The 20,269-nt window shown below is 35.8% G+C and overlaps 2 protein-coding genes across 2 annotated transcripts; both read left to right on the forward strand.

Annotated features, from left to right (window-relative positions):
- Nucleotides 1–2,031: 2,031 nt before the first annotated feature.
- On the forward strand, nt 2,032–15,090 carry LOC145324416 (uncharacterized). The gene is made up of 8 exons (XM_080167006.1): nt 2,032–2,091; nt 6,663–6,827; nt 7,063–7,150; nt 7,236–11,877; nt 12,830–12,927; nt 13,082–14,560; nt 14,689–14,736; nt 14,960–15,090. Exons 1-8 carry the CDS (start codon nt 2,032–2,034, stop codon nt 15,088–15,090), a joined length of 6,711 nt encoding a protein of 2,236 aa, XP_080023132.1.
- A 464-nt stretch (nt 15,091–15,554) lies between these two features.
- LOC145324417 (uncharacterized) lies at nt 15,555–16,427 on the forward strand (the record flags this gene model as incomplete). Its single annotated transcript, XM_080167007.1, has 1 exon — nt 15,555–16,427. A coding segment is annotated over one exon (579 nt), but the record flags the coding sequence as incomplete, so codon positions are not given.
- Between the last annotated feature and the right edge of the window lie 3,842 nt (nt 16,428–20,269).

A 20,269-nucleotide genomic window follows, 5' to 3' on the forward strand; every position in this document is an offset into this window, starting at 1 on the left:
AATATTATAAGCGATTCATCTCTATCATTAAATTATAAAAATGTATTTACACAGTAGCCTGTATTCACGCAATTTTGCAACTTGCATTTAGTTCTGACATTCTACAAGAGTTATTGTTTGTTTGTTATTCGCTTTTATGGATGTTATCATCCTTGGTTTTCCTGATGGATTTATGCAATCTATAATACAAAGTATGATGTCTGTCTGTCTGTCCGTTCGTCCGTCTGTCTCTTAAGATCTCGGTAACCACTGAACCGATCGGATTCTACTCTTCAGGGTATATACCTATTCAGGGGCGTCCAAGCTTTTTATTTTGGGGGGGTAAAAATTTTTGAAGGGGGGGAATTCGCTTTGGGGGGGGGGGGTTAATTTAGTTTACCCCCCCCCCCAAAATTTACCCCCGGGGTAAAATTTTTTAGGGGGGTAATTTAAATTTTATTAAATATATAGTATTAAAAATGCGCGCGAAGCGCGCAAAATTTTTTTTTATTAGAGATTTTTTATTATGGGGGGGGGTGTAAAATGAAAAAAAGTTTGGGGGTGCCTACGTTTGGGGGGGGGGTAATCGCCCCATTACCCCCCCCCCCAATGGACGTCTTTGTAACCTATTGGTCCTGGGGTGGTTTTAAGCTATTTTTGTGGGGGATGGGAAACCCCCAACCCCCCAAAAAAAAACAAAAACATTCCCCCCTCCATTTTTTGTTTACGGGGCAGTTGGTGCCATAAAACTACTGGCAGCACCAGCAGTACTTTTTTTAAAATTACCTCTTGGGGCAAAGCCCCTAGAGGCTAGGGGCAAAGTCGCTAGTAAACGATAAAAGAAATCCATTTTGGACGGACGAATAAAAAACAAAAATAGTAAAATATTGATAAAAAACCCAGAAAATTGCAAAAAAGGCAAAAAGATTAAAAATTTTTAATTGATTTTCCTATGTGAAATAATAACAAGGAACGTATTATACAGAGAGGAGTTGATTATAAAGAAGAATACCAATTATTAAATAAATAATATAATTATTTCTTAATAACAAACGCTATGATAAAGTCTAATTAACAATTAAATGGACACTTAATGAATTTTAATAAACAGCTTTTCCTTAAGTAAGAATTCGTAATTTCAAAGTGAGAAGAGATTTTTTTTGTGAAAATATTTGATTTATCCTTACACTAAAGTAACAGTATGTCTGTTTGTCTTCCCTCCTCAAGTGCCCCTAGAGGTCTCTAGGGGCGTAGCCGCTAGTATAAAATACAATGACAAAATAAGATTTAATAAATACTATAATTAAGGACTATAGGTTGCGACCGTAGAATCTAAGGACTCAAAAAGGTGTTGACTGGAAAGGAAATAGCCTAAATCTACAAATGAAATAGCCTGAAACCATTCCGGGATATATTAAAGCTTCAATAAAATAGTTCTGTAGTTATCGAAATCTTAAGTTCCAGACATAAAAAACTTTACTACTCTAAATATACCACTCATGAAGTCATAACTTTAGAGGTCATTTACATTATATACTTTAATGCAGAATTTTTGCGGATATCTGTTTTTCTAAAAATATATGAAAGAAACAAACAAAAAAAATTTTAATCATACAATATAGAACAATGCATTCTGTCTTATTCTTAAGATATAGGTAACGTCGCTGAACCGATTACAGATTCTGCTTTTCAGAGAATGTGCCTACTGTTTTCAGTGAGGGCGGAGACATTGGGCTGTTTATTACACTCGTCCCCAAAGTCGTTATGATAACGTTATCTTATTTTATAGCTCAACAACCTTGGGGACTGTTATTAATTTTGATTTGTTGGTTCATCTGGTTGAGTGTCCAAACTTTTTAACCACTAACTGTAATCTACAGAAGAGGTAATTTTATGTATAATTATTGGGGGATGTATTGTAAATATAATCATTCATATATTATCAAAAAAAATGCGTTCTCGCTACATTTCAATAAAAAAGGTGTCTAATTGTCGTTACAAATATTTTATTATTTTAAAAATATTTAGTTGAAACACTTGAGTTAGTTGCCTATGTTTCTGGTGGTTGCAGTCCCGTCACTCATGTCCTCCAGGCAACATAATGTTGCTCAGGTCAATAGTTTTTATATACATTTTGTCCTAATCATGATCATTAATAAAATACGAGTTTATTGTTATGATTGTATTATTTTAACAAGTTTAACATTTATAATATACTAAAGTCAAACTCTTCTAAATAGATTTTAATTATAAAAATCGAGGCTTTTCTATCATTAGGGTCGGTCCGTCCGTCATCAGTCCGTAACTATTAACTCTTTTCGTAAATTTAGACATGTTACAATTGTCCTATCGATATCAAACCTTTCATGATGATTCCTATAACATTTAGGTACGTTTTTAGGAAGCGTAGCAACTCTATAATAGTTATCAGAAAGGCGTACGTCAATTTAAATCATGTTAAAATTTTTTTAACTCTTTGACACAATTTTTGTGTGTGATATGATTATCCTATTCATCTGATTTTGGAATAATGATTCCTAGTACATTTTTATAAGCGAGGCATCTCTATGAATAAATCCTACGAATTAAAGTATGTTATATAACTGCCTTCTGCATTTACATAATTGTGCAACTCAATTATATACAATAATGTTTAGACAAATCAATGCTCTGCTTAATAAGTTTTGACACTCTACAAGTGTTAATGTCCGTTTGTACTGCCGGGTCAGAGCTTCTATTTCATGAATTTTGTCATCCTTGTCACCCTGCCCTCTAGTTTAGAAATCTATTATAGTTTTATATAAAATAAAGGCATTTTATATTTTAAGTTAGCCGTTAGCCATTTGGAAAATGTTAAATATTTTAAAGTTAGTATGTTTTTCAACCTATTTAAAAAAAAATTACACTATTCTAAGACATGAAGATATATTTCGATTTTAGCAATCATTTTCAATTCATTTTGTCTAAAAAAATATAGGCATGAGACATTGGATAACAGCAAATATGATCAAAAATATGTTAAAAATATGTTAAAAAAATTGAGGTGGGGTAAAATTTGTGAAATTTTAAATTGGGGTTATACTTTCTTATACTATCGCGTCGTTTCGCTTTTAAAGGTTATCTTCCCCTAAATCAATATAATTTGGTTTCATACAATGCCTATCCAAACAGGGGAACAGTACTATTTAAACTTTTGCTTAAATTTATCTGTAGATAAAGACAGACAAACAACTATACATATTACATAGCAAAAAAAACAACGTAGTAATAATTTACCTAAATAAATTGTCTTTTGATATTTAATGAGCATTATTCATTTAATGAGTGCCTTGTAAAGTAATTGTTAAAGTTAAGTAATAGAATTCTCCCGTAGCCACCCTAAGCTGCAGCCACCTTAAACAACAGCCACTTTAAGTCTTACTCAGCTTAAGCCACCGCAGCCGCGCAGCTGAATGCGCAGCTGATGACCCATAGTATTTATTTTTCAGTTAACTTTTGGCATTATGATTCTGATTTTTTTGGGTAATTTAAGAAGATTTAATTTTTAACAATTAAGTGAACCTCAGAAAACATGCTCTCAATAAAATATTTCTATCTTTTTAATAAATTTGAAGTTATTCTTTATTACATTTTATGTAGCCCAGCCCCAATTCACCTTTTTTGTTTTCCAACAGAAGTGTTAAGTTTAACTTGGTGAAACTCATTTGAAAAAAATCCCTCTCTTTCATGCCCCTGAAAAATTTTTCCACAATCAATTTTGCAAGAAAGAATAATTTGATGAAAAATGTGTTTTAGTAATAACTGCAAATTATCATTTGTAAGGCCATTTAATTCAATTTTTCCTTATATTAGGCACCTTTATAATTAACTTTTTTATTCAAATTAAAGGTTTCGTGAATATTTTTTTTGCAGAAAAAAAATATTAAACATTAAAAAAAAAACAAATCTTTCTTGGATAACTACTAATATATTAAAAATAAACTGAAACTAAGGAATTTCTAGTACATAGGTAGCGCTCCAATAACAAAATTTAAAAGCAAAACAAAAGGACAATATTAAAGATACTTCTTGAACACTGAATTCCCCCCTCCCATAATATTTTTGAAATAAATTGAAAATATGAGGGATGGGTGGTTTTTGATTATTTGTTTAATGCTTTATGGCAGTTTATAATAGGCCTGTTTTTAGTGCTCGAAAGGCCAATTGCGGGAAAGCTCCAACTATTTAAATGAACTAAATTGATGAATTGAAATCACGTAATAATGATTATGATAATTAGTCATATCATTATTTAGAGTTTAAATTAAGAATAAATAATTAAAAAAAAACACTTATAAATCAAAATTATTTGAAATATTCTGCTTTTTATGTGTTTTGCTCCTTTTATTTGAGTGGTTTCGTGATTTTTATTTCTTGATTTCTATTAATCTCTCTATCTCTATTAAAAAACTTTTGTAAGCCACCATTCTTTTTAAAACTAATTTAACCTTTAATGAATAATGAGAAAAAAACAAAAATATAAAATATTATTGTTCAATGTTCACACCAATTAAAGACAGAAAAAAAATAAAATCAATTGTAAACCACATATTAAGATTATAATTCTCCAGATAATATGGAGTTTAAATGCTTAGTTTCCTTTGATTTTTTCATATAACTGGAAAATTCAGCTTTTTCTAGGACAACTTGTATTTTTATATTTATGTATATTTTAGGAGAAGGCGTCTGGAGTTTCTATTGACTGTGCTCTGTGCAATCATACAGGCAGACACACACAGTAATATATAACAAAGCTACTCTATAACACACTATGTCTGGAGTTTCTATTGACTGTGCTCTGTGCAATCATACAGACAGATACACACAGTAATATATAACAAAGCTACTCTATAACACACTATGTCTGGAGTTTCTATTGACTGTGCTCTGTGCAATCATACAGGCAGACACACACAGTAATATATAACAAAGCTACTCTATAATACACTATGTCTGGAGTTTCTACTGACTGTGCTCTGTACAATCATACAGGCAGACACACACAGTAATATATAACAAAGCTACTCTATAATACACTATGTCTGGAGTTTCTACTGACTGTACTCTGTATGTACAATCATACAGGCAGACACACACAGTAATATATAACAAAGCTACTCTATAATACACTATGTCTGGAGTTTCTATTGACTGTGCTCTGTGCAATCATACAGGCAGACACACACAGTAATATATAACAAAGCTACTCTATAATACACTATGTCTGGAGTTTCTATTGACTGTGCTCTGTATAATCATACAGGCAGACACACACAGTAATATATAACAAAGCTACTCTATAATACACTATGTCTGGAGTTTCTATTGACTGTGCTCTGTATAATCATACAGGCAGACACACACAGTAATATATAACAAAGCTACTCTATAATACACTATGTCTGGAGTTTCTATTGACTGTGCTCTGTATAATCATACAGGCAGACACACACAGTAATATATAACAAAGCTACTCTATAACACACTATGTCTGGAGTTTCTATTGACTGTGCTCTGTACAATCATACAGGCAGATACACACAGTAATATATAACAAAGCTACTCTATAATACACTATGTCTGGAGTTTCTATTGACTGTGCTCTGTACAATCATACAGGCAGATACACACAGTAATATATAACAAAGCTACTCTATAATACACTATGTCTGGAGTTTCTATTGACTGTGCTCTGTACAATCATACAGGCAGATACACACAGTAATATATAACAAAGCTACTCTATAACACACTATGTCTGGAGTTTCTATTGACTGTGCTCTGTACAATCATACAGGCAGATACACACAGTAATATATAACAAAGCTACTCTATAACACACTATGTCTGGAGTTTCTATTGACTGTGCTCTGTACAATCATACAGGCAGATACACACAGTAATATATAACAAAGCTACTCTATAATACACTATGTCTGGAGTTTCTATTGACTGTGCTCTGTACAATCATACAGGCAGACACACACAGTAATATATAACAAAGCTACTCTATAATACACTATGTCTGGAGTTTCTATTGACTGTGCTCTGTACAATCATACAGGCAGATACACACAGTAATATATAACAAAGCTACTCTATAATACACTATGTCATGAGTTTCTATTGACTGTGCTCTGTGCAATCATACAGGCAGACACACACACAAGTAATATATAAGCTACACCAGCTGACATGCCCCTAGAGGCTTTTGAGATGATAGGGGTTGGAGAAGGGAAGTCGACCAAAGCCCATTTTTAATATAATTTTATTTTAAATTAAGAAGATATTTTTTTGTGGGGGCGATTTTTTCCTTTGAGCGGGTGAGGGTACCCTCCTCCAAAAAAAGTTATAAACCTTTCCTTTGACCTTTTAGAGCTACACTTATTTAAAGGAATGGAGAACTATATCGGTTCAGCGGTTCGCAAGATTCTTTAGTACAGACTGACAGATTACAAATACACACACTGACAAAAAATCACACAACCTCGCTATTTTATAAACAAAATACACAAAATTTAATCATTAACAATTTCCCACTTATTTTCTACAATGATACAAATTTTTCATTATGAATGTACACAAAAACAAATAGATTAACATGCTGAGTAATGAAAATTACTGATATGTGTTTGATAATATAGAAACAGCCAGTGAATGGTCTGCCCTTTGATACCCTGACCAGTTGGGAATACCAAAACACAGGATTAACCAACATATTTAAACAGTTTTATGTTAAGAAAGATGGTATATATGCATTTTGCAAATTAGACTTCAGCACTGATACATATGTCATTGATCATGCAAGTGTAAGTAACTTTAATTAAACATACATTGTAGGGGAGTAGTCAATTATATGTTAATTTTCCACATTTAAAAAAAAGAAAGAACAAACAAGTTTATTAAAAAAATAATTTTAAATCTGTTAACTTCAATTATAATTAAAAGAAGAAAAGGATAGAAACCAAAAAAGAGATGAAAGATTGCTTACAAGTAAATATTTAGGTACTCAAATTTAAATTTACAAATTTCTATTTCCTGTAGGTAAATTGTACGAATGTTGACCCTACTGGCAAAACCTGGAAGAATGTTGGTAGAGCCTGGCATAATTGGAATTTTCATGCTGATATAGGTATAGTATAGTTAAACAATTATTTACTTTTTCACAAAATTTGAATCTTTTAGAAAAGAAAAAATTTAACTAGAATATTTTTCAGATGGAACTGTGTACAATATTGATGCTGAAATATCCTTGAACACAGCAACAAATTTGATTAGATCTCTGGAGCTTTGCAGCACAGTGGCTTGTGGTTATACCAGTGAACCACAATGCATTTCATTGGTAGTTAGTTCATCAAGTAGCAGTTCCTCATCATGTTCTAGCAGCAGAAGTAGCAGTAGCTCTAGCAGTAGTAGCTCTAGCAGCAGTTCCTCTAGCAGCAGCAGTTCATCTAGCAGCAGTAGTTCATCTAGCAGCAGCATTAGCTCAAGCAGCAGTAGCTCTTCAAGCAGCAGTAGCTCTAGCAGCAGTTCCTCTAGCAGCAGATCATCTAGTAGCAGTAGCTCAAGCAGTAGCAGTTTTTCTAGCAGCAGTTCATCTAGTAGTAGCAGTTCATCTAGCAGCAGCAGTTCCTCTAGCAGCAGCAGCTCTAGAAGTAGCAGTTCATCTAGCAGCAGCAGTAGTTCAAGCAGCAGCAGTTCATCTAGCAGCAGCAGTAGCTCTAGCAGCAGTAGCTCTTCAAGTAGCAGTTCTTCTATCAGCAGTTCATCTAGTAGTAGCAGTTCCTCTAGCAGCAGCAGTTCCTCTAGCAGCAGCAGCTCTAGCAGTAGCAGTTCATCTAGCAGCAGCAGTAGTTCAAGCAGCAGCAGCTCTTCAAGCAGCAGTAGCTCTAGCAGCAGTAGCTCTAGCAGCAGCAGTTCATCTAGCTGCAGTTCATCTAGTAGCAGTAGCTCAAGCAGTAGCAGTTCTTCTAGCAGCAGTTCATCTTGTTGCAGCAGTTCCTCTAGCAGCAGCAGTTCATCTAGCAGCAGCAGTAGCTCTAGCAGCAGTAGCTCTTCAGGCAGCAGTAGCTCTAGCAGCAGTTCATCTATTAGCAGTTCATCTATTAGCAGTAGCAGTTCTTCTAGCAGCAGTTCATCTAGTAGTAGCAGTTCCTCTAGCAGCAGCAGTTCCTCTAGCAGCAGCTGCTCTAGCAGTAGCAGTTCATCTAGCAGCAGCAGTAGTTCAAGCAGCAGCAGCTCTTCAAGCAGCAGCAGCTCTTCAAGCAGCAGTAGCTCTAGCAGCAGTAGCTCTAGCAGCAGTAGCTCTAGCAGCAGCAGTTCATCTAGCTGCAGTTCATCTAGTAGCAGTAGCTCAAGCAGTTGCAGTTCTTCTAGCAGCAGTTCATCTTGTTGCAGCAGTTCCTCTAGCAGCAGCAGTTCATCTAGCAGCAGCAGTAGCTCTAGCAGCAGTAGCTCTTCAAGCAGCAGTAGCTCTAGCAGCAGTTCATCTAGTAGCAGTAGCAGTTCTTCTAGCAGCAGCTCATCTAGTAGTAGCAGTTCCTCTAGCAGCAGCAGTTCCTCTAGCAGCAGCAGCTCTAGCAGTAGCAGTTCATCCAGCAGCAGCAGTAGTTCAAGCAGCAGTAGCTCTAGCAGCAGTAGCTCTAGCAGCATCAGTTCATCTAGTAGCAGTAGCTCAAGCAGTAGCAGTTCTTCTAGGAGCAGTTCATCTAGTTGCAGCAGTTCATCTAGCAGCAGCATTAGCTCAAGCAGCAGTAGCTCTAGCAGCAGTTCCTCTAGCAGCAGATCATCTAGTAGCAGTAGCTCAAGCAGTAGCAGTTCTTCTAGCAGCAGTTCATCTAGTAGCAGCAGTTCCTCTAGCAGAAGTTCATCTAGTAGCAGTAGCTCAAGCAGTAGCAGTTCTTCTAGCAGCAGTTCATCTAGTAGTAGAAGTTCATCTAGCAGCAGCAGTAGCTCTAGCAGCAGTAGCTCAAGCAGTATAAGTTCTTCTTGCAGCAGTTCATCTAGTAGTAGCAGTTCATCTAGCAGCAGCAGTTCCTCTAGCAGCAGCAGATCATCTAGCAGCAGCAGCTCTAGCAGCAGTAGCTCTAGCAGCAGTAGCTTAAGCAGCAGCAGTTCATCTAGCAGCAGCAGTAGCTCTAGCAGCAGTAGCTCTAGCAGCAGTAGCTCTAGCAGCAGTAGCTCTAGCAGCAGTAGCTCTAGCAGCAGTAGCTCTAGCAGCAGTAGCTCATGCAGCAGTAGTTCTTATAACAGCAGTTCATCTAGTAGAAGCAGTTCATCTAGCAGCAGCAGTTCCTCTAGCAGCAGCAGTTCTTCTAGCAGCAGCATCAACTCTAGCAGCAGTAGCTCTAGTAGCAGTAGCTCTAGCAGCACTACCTCTAGTAGCAGTAGCTCAAGCAGCAGTAGCTCTTCAAGCAGCAGTAGCTCTTCAAGCAGCAGTAGCTCTTCAAGCAGCAGTAGCTCTACAAGCAGCAGTAGCTCTTCAAGCAGCAGTAGCTCTAGCAGCAGTTCCTCTAGCAGCAGCAGTTCATCTAGCAGCAGTTCATCTAGTAGCAGTAGCTCAAGCAGCAGTAGCTCTAGTAGCAGTAGCTCTAGCAGCAGTAGCTCTTCTAGCAGCAGCAGTAGCTCTAGCAGCAGTTCCTCTAGCAGCAGTTCATCTAGTAGCAGTAGCTCTAGCAGCAGTTCCTCTAGCAGCAGTTCATCTAGTAGCAGTAGCTCAAGCAGTAGCAGTTCTTCTAGCAACAGTTCATCTAGTAGTAGCAGTTCATCTAGCAGCAGCAGTTCATCTAGCAGCAGCAGTTTCTTTAGCAGTAGCTCTTCAAGCAGCAGTAGCTCTAGCAGCAGTTCCTCTAGCAGCAGCAGTTCATCTAGTAGCAGTTCATCTAGTAGCAGTTCATCTAGTAGCAGTAGCTCTAGTAGCAGTAGCTCTAGCAGCAGTAGCTCTTCTAGCAGCAGCAGTAGCTCTAGCAGCAGTTCCTCTAGCAGCAGTTCATCTAGTAGCAGTAGCTTAAGCAGTAGCAGTTCTTCTAGCAGCAGTTCATCTAGTAGTAGCAGTTCATCTAGCAGCAGCAGTTCATCTAGCAGCAGCAGTTCCTTTAGCAGCAGCAGTTCATCTGGCAGCAGCAGTAGCTCTAGCAGCAGTAGCTCTAGCAACAGAAGCTCTAGCACCAGTAGCTCTTCAAGCAGCAGTAGCTCTAGCAGCAGTAGCTCTTCAAGCAGCAGTAGCTCTAGCAGCAGGAGCTTATCTAGCAGGAGTTCCTCTAGCAGCAGCAGTTCTTCTAGCAGCAGCAGTTCCTCTAGCAGCAGTAGCTCTAGCAGTAGCAGTACATCTAGCAGCAGCAGGAGCTCAAGCAGCATTAGCTCAAGCAGCAATAGCTCTTCAAGCAGCAGTAGCTCTAGCAGCAGCAGTTCCTCTAGTAGCAGTAGCTCAAGCAGTAGCAGTTCTTCTAGCAGCAGTTCATCTAGCAGCAGCAGTTCCTCTAGCAGCAGCAGTTCATCTAGCAGCAGCAGTTCATCTAGCAGCAGCAGTAGCTCTAGCAGCAGTAAATCTAGCAGCAGCAGCTCTTCAAGCAGCAGTAGCTCTAGCAGCAGTTTATCTAGTAGCAGTAGTATTTCTTCTAGCAGCAGTAGCTCTAGCAGCAGTAGCTCTAGCAGCAGTAGCTCTAGCAGCAGTAGCTCAAGCAGCAGTAGCTCTAGAAGCAGTTCCTCTAGCAGCAGCAGTTCATCTAGCAGCAGCTTTAGCTCTAGCAGCAGTAGCTCTAGCAGCAGTAGCTTTTCAAGCAGCAGTAGCTCTAGCTGCAGCAGTTTATCTAGTAGCAGTTCTTCTAGCAGCAGTTCATCTAGTAGTAGCAGTTCCTCTAGCAGCAGCAGTTGCTCTAGCAGTAGCAGCTCTAGCAGTAGCAGTTCATCTAGCAGCAGCAGTAGCTCTAGTAGCAGTAGCTCAAGCAGCAGTAGCTCTAGTAGCAGTAGCTCAAGCAGCAGTAGCTCTTCAAGCAGCAGTAATTCTTCAAGCAGCAGCAGCTCTTCAAGCAGCAGTAGCTCTAGCAGCAGCAGTTCATCTAGTAGCAGTAGCAGTTCTTCTAGCAGCAGTTCATCTAGTAGTAGCAGTTCCTCTATCAGCAGCAGTTCCTCTTGCAGTAGGAGCTCTAGCAGTAGCAGTTCATCTAGCAGCAGCAGTAGCTCCAGTAGCAGTAGCTCAAGCAGCAGTAGCTCTAGTAGCAGTAGCTCAAGCAGCAGTAGCTCTTCAAGCAGCAGTAGCTCTAGCAGCAGTTCCTCTAGCAGCAGCAGTTCATCTAGCAGCAGTTCATCTAGTAGCAGTAGCTCAAGCAGTAGCAGTTCTTCTATCAGCAGTTCATCTAATAGTAGCAGTTCATCTAGCAGCAGCAGTTCATCTAGCAGCAGCAGTAGCTCTAGCAGCAGTAGCTTTAGCAGCAGTAGCTCTTCAAGCAGCAGGAGCTCTAGAAGCAGTTCATCTAGTAGTAGTAGCTCTAGCAGTAGTAGTTCTTCTAGCAGCAGTTCATCTAGTAGTAGCAGTTCCTCTAGCAGCAGCAGTCCCTCTAGCAGCAGCAGCTCTAGGAGTAGCAGTTTATCTAGCAGCAGCAGTAGCTCTAGCAGCAGTAGCTCAAGCAGCAGTAGCTCTTCAAGCAGCAGTAGCTCTAGCAGCAGTTCATCTAGCATTAGCAGTTCCTCTTCTAGCAGCATTTCTTCTTCAAGCAGTAGCTCTTCTTCTAGTAGCAGTAGTTCTCTGTCTAGCAGTTGCTCATCATCAAGCAGCAGTTCATTATCCAGCAGCAGCAGTTCACCATCCATTTCTTCTTCATCAAGTATTAGTTCACCTTCCTGTTTATCTTCAAGCAGTGGGTAAGTTTTTTTCTTGTATTTATTGATACTGAATAATAGCCAGTGGATTAAAACCAGTTCTCATTCATATGAAAAAATTATGTCTAGCATCATATTACATCCAGTTTTCTACAAATAAAAAATGTACAATTGAAACCAGTTTTTTAGTCTGTGCCTTTGGCATAAAAATGTTATCAGTCACTGGCATCCTAAGTTTCTGCCAAAAATAAGCTTATAATTTTTCTTTATAGGCAACTTATTTTAATAATGAATGTTTTATTATTAGCAATGAAAATCTTTTAAAATTTTTATTGTACTAAAAAATTCATTTGAAATTTGCTATTAAAGCTAGAGTCCCTTTTGGGTATTGGGTCTACTCGTGGCAGTCTTTTAAAAATTGGTATATTTCTTGCAGGGTTCCTTTAACATTTAAAAAAAAGCAATTTTATAGAAATCCAGCTACGAATACTGTTTTTTTTCTATAACACTCAATTTCTTGGAAAGGCTAAAAACTAAGCTTTATTTTTGATTTTTAGTGTGTTATTATTAATCCTTCTATCAACCCGCGACCGTGGCTCAACACGTAGCGCATTCGCTCGTCGTCAGGAAGGTGATAGGTTCGAATCTCGGTCCGACACCGCGTCAAAACTAAAGACGTTAAAAATGGTTCCCACTGCTACTATGTCAAATGCGCTACGTAAATAGTTAGAGTGGGGGAATGCCTTGGCCCAAAACAGGCGCAACTCGTTACCATGCACAGTTAGGACTTCTCAGACAAAGGTCGTGCATCACAGAGAGTTGGTTGTCTGTAATGTACTGTACTACGGGTATGAGGTGAAGGACCAGGAGTCTGGCCTTGAGTTGACAAGTTGACTGTTCAGTCCAGGTGCAACTCACCCAAACGACATTAGCATTAATCCTTCTATCTATTACAAAATTAAACAAGTTTTATTCATCTTATTTTCCTTTTTAGACACAGCAGTTGTAGCTCAACACCACAAGGATTTGTTATACGCCTGTCCTCAAACCCATCTCATAGCTCATCATCAAGTTCTTGCTCAAGCTCATCTCGTAAGTTAGATTTTTTGTACAATACAATTGTTTTAGCGTAGTAATGGCTATTTTACCTTCTATAAATCTTTTACATGATTTAAACCTAGAACTAAAACACCTTTCATTTTTAATATATAACATATATGACTGTAATTTTGAATACATTTTTTAGTTACAACAACTACTACAACTACCACAACAACCACAACTACAACCACCACAACAACAACTACAACTACCACTACAACTACTACTACAACCACTACAACAACAACAACATCTACCACCACAACTACTACCACAACTACTACGACCACTACAACAACAACTACTACTACAACTACCACATCAACAACTACAACAACAACAACCACCACCACAACTACTACTACCACAACTACAACCACCACTACTTCTACAACCACCACTACTTCCACATCTACCACTACAACTACAACTACTACTACTACAACTACTACAACAACTACAACTACAACTACCACAACAACTACTACAACAACAACTACCACTTCAACAACTACTACTTCTACAACCACCACTACTTCTACAACCACCACTACTTCCACAACCACCACTACAACTACAACTACTACTACTACAACTACTACAACAACTACAACTACAACTACCACAACAACTACCACAACAACAACTACCACTTCAACAACTACTACTTCTACAACCACCACTACTTCCACAACCACCACTACAACTACCACAACTACTACCACAACAACTACAACAACAACAACCACAACAACTACAACTACTACCACTACAACAACTACCACTACAACAACTACCACATCTACTACCACTACAACTACCACCACAACTACCACCACAACTACAACTACAACCACCACAACAACAACTACAACTACCACTACAACTACTACTACAACCACTACAACAACAACAACATCTACCACCACAACTACTACAACCACTACAACAACAACTACTACAACAACTACCACATCAACAACTACAACAACAACAACCACCACCACAACTACTACTACCACAACTACAACCACCACTACTTCTACAACCACCACTACTTCCACATCTACCACTACAACTACAACTACTACTACTACAACTACTACAACAACTACAACTACAACTACCACAACAACTACTACAACAACAACTACCACTTCAACAACTACTACTTCTACAACAACCACTACTTCTACAACCACCACTACTTCCTCAACCACCACTACAACTACAACTACTACTACTACAACTACTACAACAACTACAACTACAACTACCACAACAAATACCACAACAACAACTACCACTTCAACAACTACTACTTCTACAACCACCACTACTTCTACAACCACCACTACTTCCACAACCACCACTACAACAACCACAACAACTACAACTACTACCACTACAACAACTACCACTACAACAACTACCACATCTACTACCACTACTACATCTACTACCACCACTACTACAACTACAACTACCACTACCACTACCACAACTACTACCACCACTACTACAACTACTACCACCATTACTACAACTGTTACAACCACTACTACAACTACAACTACCACAACAACTACAACAACTGTCAAAGTAACCACTGTAACAGTAGAAAGTAAGTACATTGATCTATCCATATTTAAAAAGGTTTTTACCAACAAATGTTTTGTTTTCTTTTCACTTTACTTATTAATATTTGAAGCTAATTATTTTTCAAAAATAATAATGAATTTATTTATTTAGCCACAACAAGGAAAGTTTTGACTTCTGGTTCTGCAACAACCACAACAGGTATATTTTTAACATAATAAATAAAATATGTTCTACTGTTGCAGATGTCATTTATAAATTAAACTATATACAGAATATTTCTTTCATTATATGTATACAATACATTTATAAACAAATATATTTTCCATTAATTTTTTTCCCTCATAAGTCTAAAGACATATTTGAAGTAATATGATATGCATACCTTTAGGTTAACATTATCATTAATAATTTAATTTCTTAGCAAAAACTACAACCACTACCACAACAACAACTACAACCACTACAACCACTACAACAACAACAACTACAACCACTACCACAACAACAACTACAACCACTACAACAACAAGTAAGCACTATTATTCAGAATAACACTAAAATTAGATTATTTTAGGCAGGAGCAATTTTCCTAATTTTCTACAAACAATACCATAAATTTCAAAGCAATCAGCAAGTTTAAACAGTGTTATAATTATTTATATACAAACTAGAAAATAAAAAGATATATTTCTTATTATCTACAAAACTATAAAGGAAAAAGGTTGGTTTGCTAGTTGTCCCTTGTTGAACATTATTGCTTTACTAAATATTTGCATAAAAAATGTTATATTTTTCTACCAGATAAGAAAATCTTTAAAGAGGACATAACTGAACCCTATTTATGATTCTATTTCCAAAGTTTTGTCACCATAAACATGATTGGAAACAGAATAGATTTTTCCAATTCATTTTCATTATTTGTAAGACGAAAACTAAATTCAATTAAATTTTTAGCAACAACTACAACAACAACAACTACCACAACAACAACTACCACCACCACAACAACTACTACTACCACAACAACAACTACAACCACCCCAAAAACTACAACTACCACAACAACTACTACTACAACAACAACTACCACCACAACAACTACTACCACAACAACAACTACAACCACCCCAAAAACTACAACAACCACAACAACTACTACTACAACAACAACAACTACCACCACAACAACTACTACTACAACAACAACTACCACTACAACAACTACTACCACAACAACAACTACAACCACCCCAAAAACTACAAAAACCACAACAACTACTACTACAACAACAACAACTACTACTACCACTACAACAACAACCACTACCCAAACAACAACAACAACTACCACAAACACAACTACTACTACTACCACAACAACAACTACTACCACAACAACAACTACAACCACCCCAAAAACTACAACCACCACAACAACTACTACTACAACAACAACTACCACCACAACGACAACTACTCCAAAAACTACAACCACCCCAAAAACTACAACTGTCAAAACTACAACAGTCAAAACAACGACAGCAACAACAGGAACAACCAGTTCTGGAGTGGGAACTTTCTTGTTGAAATTCTAATTACTTGATAATTATTTATTCTAAGATTGTATTACTTGCAGCACCTGGTCATTAACATAAAAACTTAAATTTGGCATTTATTTCTGGAAAATTCAACCTTTCCAAATTTGCTCTTTCTCTTTGGAACAGCTTGTAATATTTTTTTTAAGTTAAAAAAATAGCCAAAATGAGGTACCATCTATAAGAAAAACAACATAATTTTTTACATTTTTAAAACTTTTCCTGTTTTTATAAAAGAGTTTACAAAAGTTTTTTCTCCAACTCTAAATCTATTATATATTATGTTTGTAATGTTACCTCAAATTATGATTCAAGTTTGTGATGAAATTTCTAAAGATTCATAGTCATTCTTTTGAACCACATCTTATTAATATTACCTTATTTAAGTTTCAAAATAAAAAAGTTTTGATAAAGCAAATTATTAAATTTGTACAAGAGCAAACAGATTGTAACCCAATTGTAATAATTTTAATCAAATTATGGCTATGATATGAATTTAGACAAATTTCTTATTTTATTTAAGATTTTTTTATAAAAATCAAAATTATGTTGTTCTTTTGATGTAAATAATGTATTTAGTGTGTAAGGAATTATATTTAATCTCAAATATCATTTTGTAAAATAGAAATAAAATTATTTGTAACTTTTATGTCTGTATATTTTGTCTAGTTCTCAATGAATTGAAATATTGGTACACAACTCAGAGTATATTATTTTATTGAATATTGTAACACATTGTCATTGTAACTTATCCTTATGTGTAAATTCTTTCAGAGTAATTGTTCAGTAAAGAAATTTGTATTTATGTGTATAACAGAGAAAAAAATATTTATGATTGTTATTATGTTTTAGATTTAAGGGACAAATTAGTTTATAAGGAAAATATTGTATTTAGTATGTAAGGACATTAGATTTAAGGAATAAACTTATAACATAGTAACCTGTTTTTTTTTATTTCTTTGCTGACATTCTTTATGATTTTTTTCATCAAAGAATGAATAACAATTTCAAGTTTAAGACTGAAATAAATAATTTCATGAATATCAAAAATCCAATATAAATAAGCTAGATGTGATCTTAGCTAAAAAATCATATTTTACTATCTCAAGGAAGATTTCTGAAAATGCTAAACTAAAACTTAGGTGTTTACATGCTATAAAGGATACCACAAAGTTGATAAAAAAAAATTCCTACGAGTAAAGTTTGGCTCTGTTATTTTGTTATTTTGGGTTAGGTTAGGTTCAGTTAGGTTATGTAATTGCCCCGCAGGGTTAGAGCTCCCGCAGGGGCTAGAAATAGGAGAAAAGCTACTTATAAAATACGATGAAACGTCCCTTACGAGGCGTTGTCACGTAAGGGATTGTACCCTATCTTTGTGATTTTATAAGTATTAACTACAACTTTATTAAAATTTATTTTTGATAAAAACATAGCCAGACAAGCATAAATTAGGTAAATAAACTCAATTTAAGTTATTTTTAAAAATTAAAAATTTTTAATTCTAATGAAAGGAGAACAAATGTTATTTTTGTTTTTGTCAATGCAAAAATCAGTTAATTAATGCAAAATATTGAAAAAGTTATTAAACACTTGATGTAGACAATTATCTTAACCTGGTTACAGCTCCAGTTGCAGTCCAGAAATCCTTGGCTCTCATAGCAATATTATGTTGCTCAGGTTATAATATATTTGTAATTTCCATTTTGATGTTATAATTTTTTCAAACTGAACTATTTTTTATAATCTTTATATAAACGTAACAGGATCTTTGACTGTACTATATCTCACAAATTTCTACACCGATATGGTTCTTCTTTACACTGTAGCTTCTCGTTAGTCCCTGAAATATTTATAAATATTTTTTTTTTTTTTTTTTTTGGGGGGGGGGGGCGATACCCTATTACTAAATAAAGAAAATGGTAGGTTAAGTTCAAACCCCTACCACTCCAAGTGCTCCTAGATGCCTCTAGAGGCATAACTGCTAGTCCTTATATAACAGGATCTGTGTCTGTCCGTCCCAAAGAATCCATGCTAACCGCTGAAATTGAGTCGATGTTGACTCCCCCTCCTTACTTCTAGTGCCCCTATATGCCTTTAGAGGCGTAGCTGCTTGTGAATAATAACGTGGTTCATATGTAATATCCATATGAAAACAGATTTCATCTTTAGATCTGTCTATAAGTATTATATGACAAAGAGTTAATTTGTAGTGATTGTTTTAACTACAATAATTGTTACTTAGTAAATTAATGTACAATATTGATATACTAAAGGCTCAAGTTATTTTTCTGGGTGTGTGTGGATTTTTGCTCTACAATTTTATTTTGGAGGGTCATTTTTCTGGTGGCGAGCAAGTGAATCCATCACCCAAAGAAATGACCCTGAAACCATCAATGTACAATATTTCACATATGTGATACTATAGGATCATGTTATTTATAAAAACAATTGTTTTTTTTTCTTTACCTTTTTTGGGGAAGGGGGGGGGGGTGTAAAAGGGTCGTTTCACTGGTGGTGGTTTTCATCTCTCAAGAAAATCGCCTAAAACCTTGATGAGGCCTTACCTCCCCCCCATCCCTTCTTTGCTAAAGTGGTCCAGAGGTCTCTAGGGGCGTATCCACTAGTCTATATATTAAAATAACAGTAAGTCTGTCTGTGTGTTTGTACCAAAGGATCTTGTTGATCCTATATGGTTCTCCTTCACCGTGAAGATTATTATAGATCCAGGGAAGGTGTATACAAAATTTAGAAAGTGTACCTCAACTATTCCAGGAGAAATCGCTTCTAGAACCCCCTCCCTCCTCTCAAATATTTTCAAATTTTACTTTTTGAAACTAAAATTTTCATTTGAATATCGACCCTCCCTCCCTTTTCCTTAGAAACTCTAGTTGTCTTTAGGGGCGTAGCTACTGTTTTCAATAAAAAAGTAAATAATCATAATTTGACAAATGTATTTTTAATAATTTCAGAGGTCAGTGATTAATCATTAAAAAAAACACTTTTACAACTAAGGGAACTTACAATTTTTTAACATATCAGTTTTTAAAGTTATGCTGAGTGAATAATAATAAAAAAAATAAATCAGGTGTATCATTTTATGTGAAATTTAATTTTATCAATATAGAAATGTTGCCTAATCTTTAGGTTAAGTTTTCTGATGATAATTTAATATTAATTCTTAAAATTAACCCCATAATAAATATCTAGAAAAGTAAAAGTTTCTCTTTAACCTTTATACTTTGCAATTTTAAATTATTTTTTTTAATTTGTTTATTTCACCTTGTATTTCAAGGATTTTAGGTACAGCTAAAGAAAAATTGGTAAACAATAATTTGCTGGATAAAGTCAATTGATTTTTTTTTTGAAAAACTCTTTATGTCTGGCTTCTGACAGGCTGAGACAACAATATTTTTTGTAAATTAATTTTACACAGTTCAGGAACACTTTCTGCCATTGATTAGGGGGGGGGGGGGGCGGGGGAGGGAAGGTTCAAACAGGATTGAATTATACAAACTTTTTTTTCTTCAAAAAGTCTATAAAAGGTATGGTTTTTAAATCATTATTAGGGGAGGTGTTATCCAGTACAACTTATATATTGACTAAAATTTTGTTAAGGAGGAGGGGTGTGGAGTTGCTATTGACTGCCCTGTGTGCAATCGTACAGGCAAACACATTGTAAATTTACAGAAGTGCTACTTTATACAGTATTAAAAGAGTACAGGTCTCTAGGGGCACTTGAGGAGAGAGGAGCTGAATCCCAAAACCGATTTCTTAAAATGTAGTTTTAAAATAAAGTAAATTTTTTTGAGGGGTGGTTTAATTTTTTACTAGGGGCGATTTCTCATTGGATTTTGGTGGTACCCTCACCCAAAATATTTATAAACCTTTCAGTTACCTATGAGAAGCTACCCTGGTATTCTTTGGTACAAATAAACAGACAGACAGGCAGACATCGTTCTACTTTGTATAATAGATAGTAAAATTATTTATGAAATACATTTTGTATTATGTCTGCATATTCTTAAATTATGAATTTTCTGATTTTTAAAATTAAATTTTTTTGTTAGATATGAGTGAATTTAATCAAACTGTACAACTAAGGCAATGTAATTTATAATGTGTTTGATCAGAAACAA

The sequence above is a fragment of the Acartia tonsa genome, chromosome 7 (genome assembly GCF_053477335.1).
Source record: "Acartia tonsa isolate MP-2025a chromosome 7, ASM5347733v1, whole genome shotgun sequence".
Lineage (NCBI taxonomy): Eukaryota > Metazoa > Arthropoda > Copepoda > Calanoida > Acartiidae > Acartia > Acartia tonsa.

Bases quoted from the DNA above. Each gene is read 5' to 3' on its own strand.
- LOC145324416 (XM_080167006.1), top strand. From the start codon at position 2,032: ATGTTTCTGGTGGTTGCAGTCCCGTCACTCATGTCCTCCAGGCAACAT. The intron at 7,151-7,235 runs GTATAGTATAGT...AATATTTTTCAG, and splicing joins GAATTTTCATGCTGATATAG to ATGGAACTGTGTACAATATT. The intron at 11,878-12,829 runs GTAAGTTTTTTT...TTTCCTTTTTAG, and splicing joins TGTTTATCTTCAAGCAGTGG to ACACAGCAGTTGTAGCTCAA.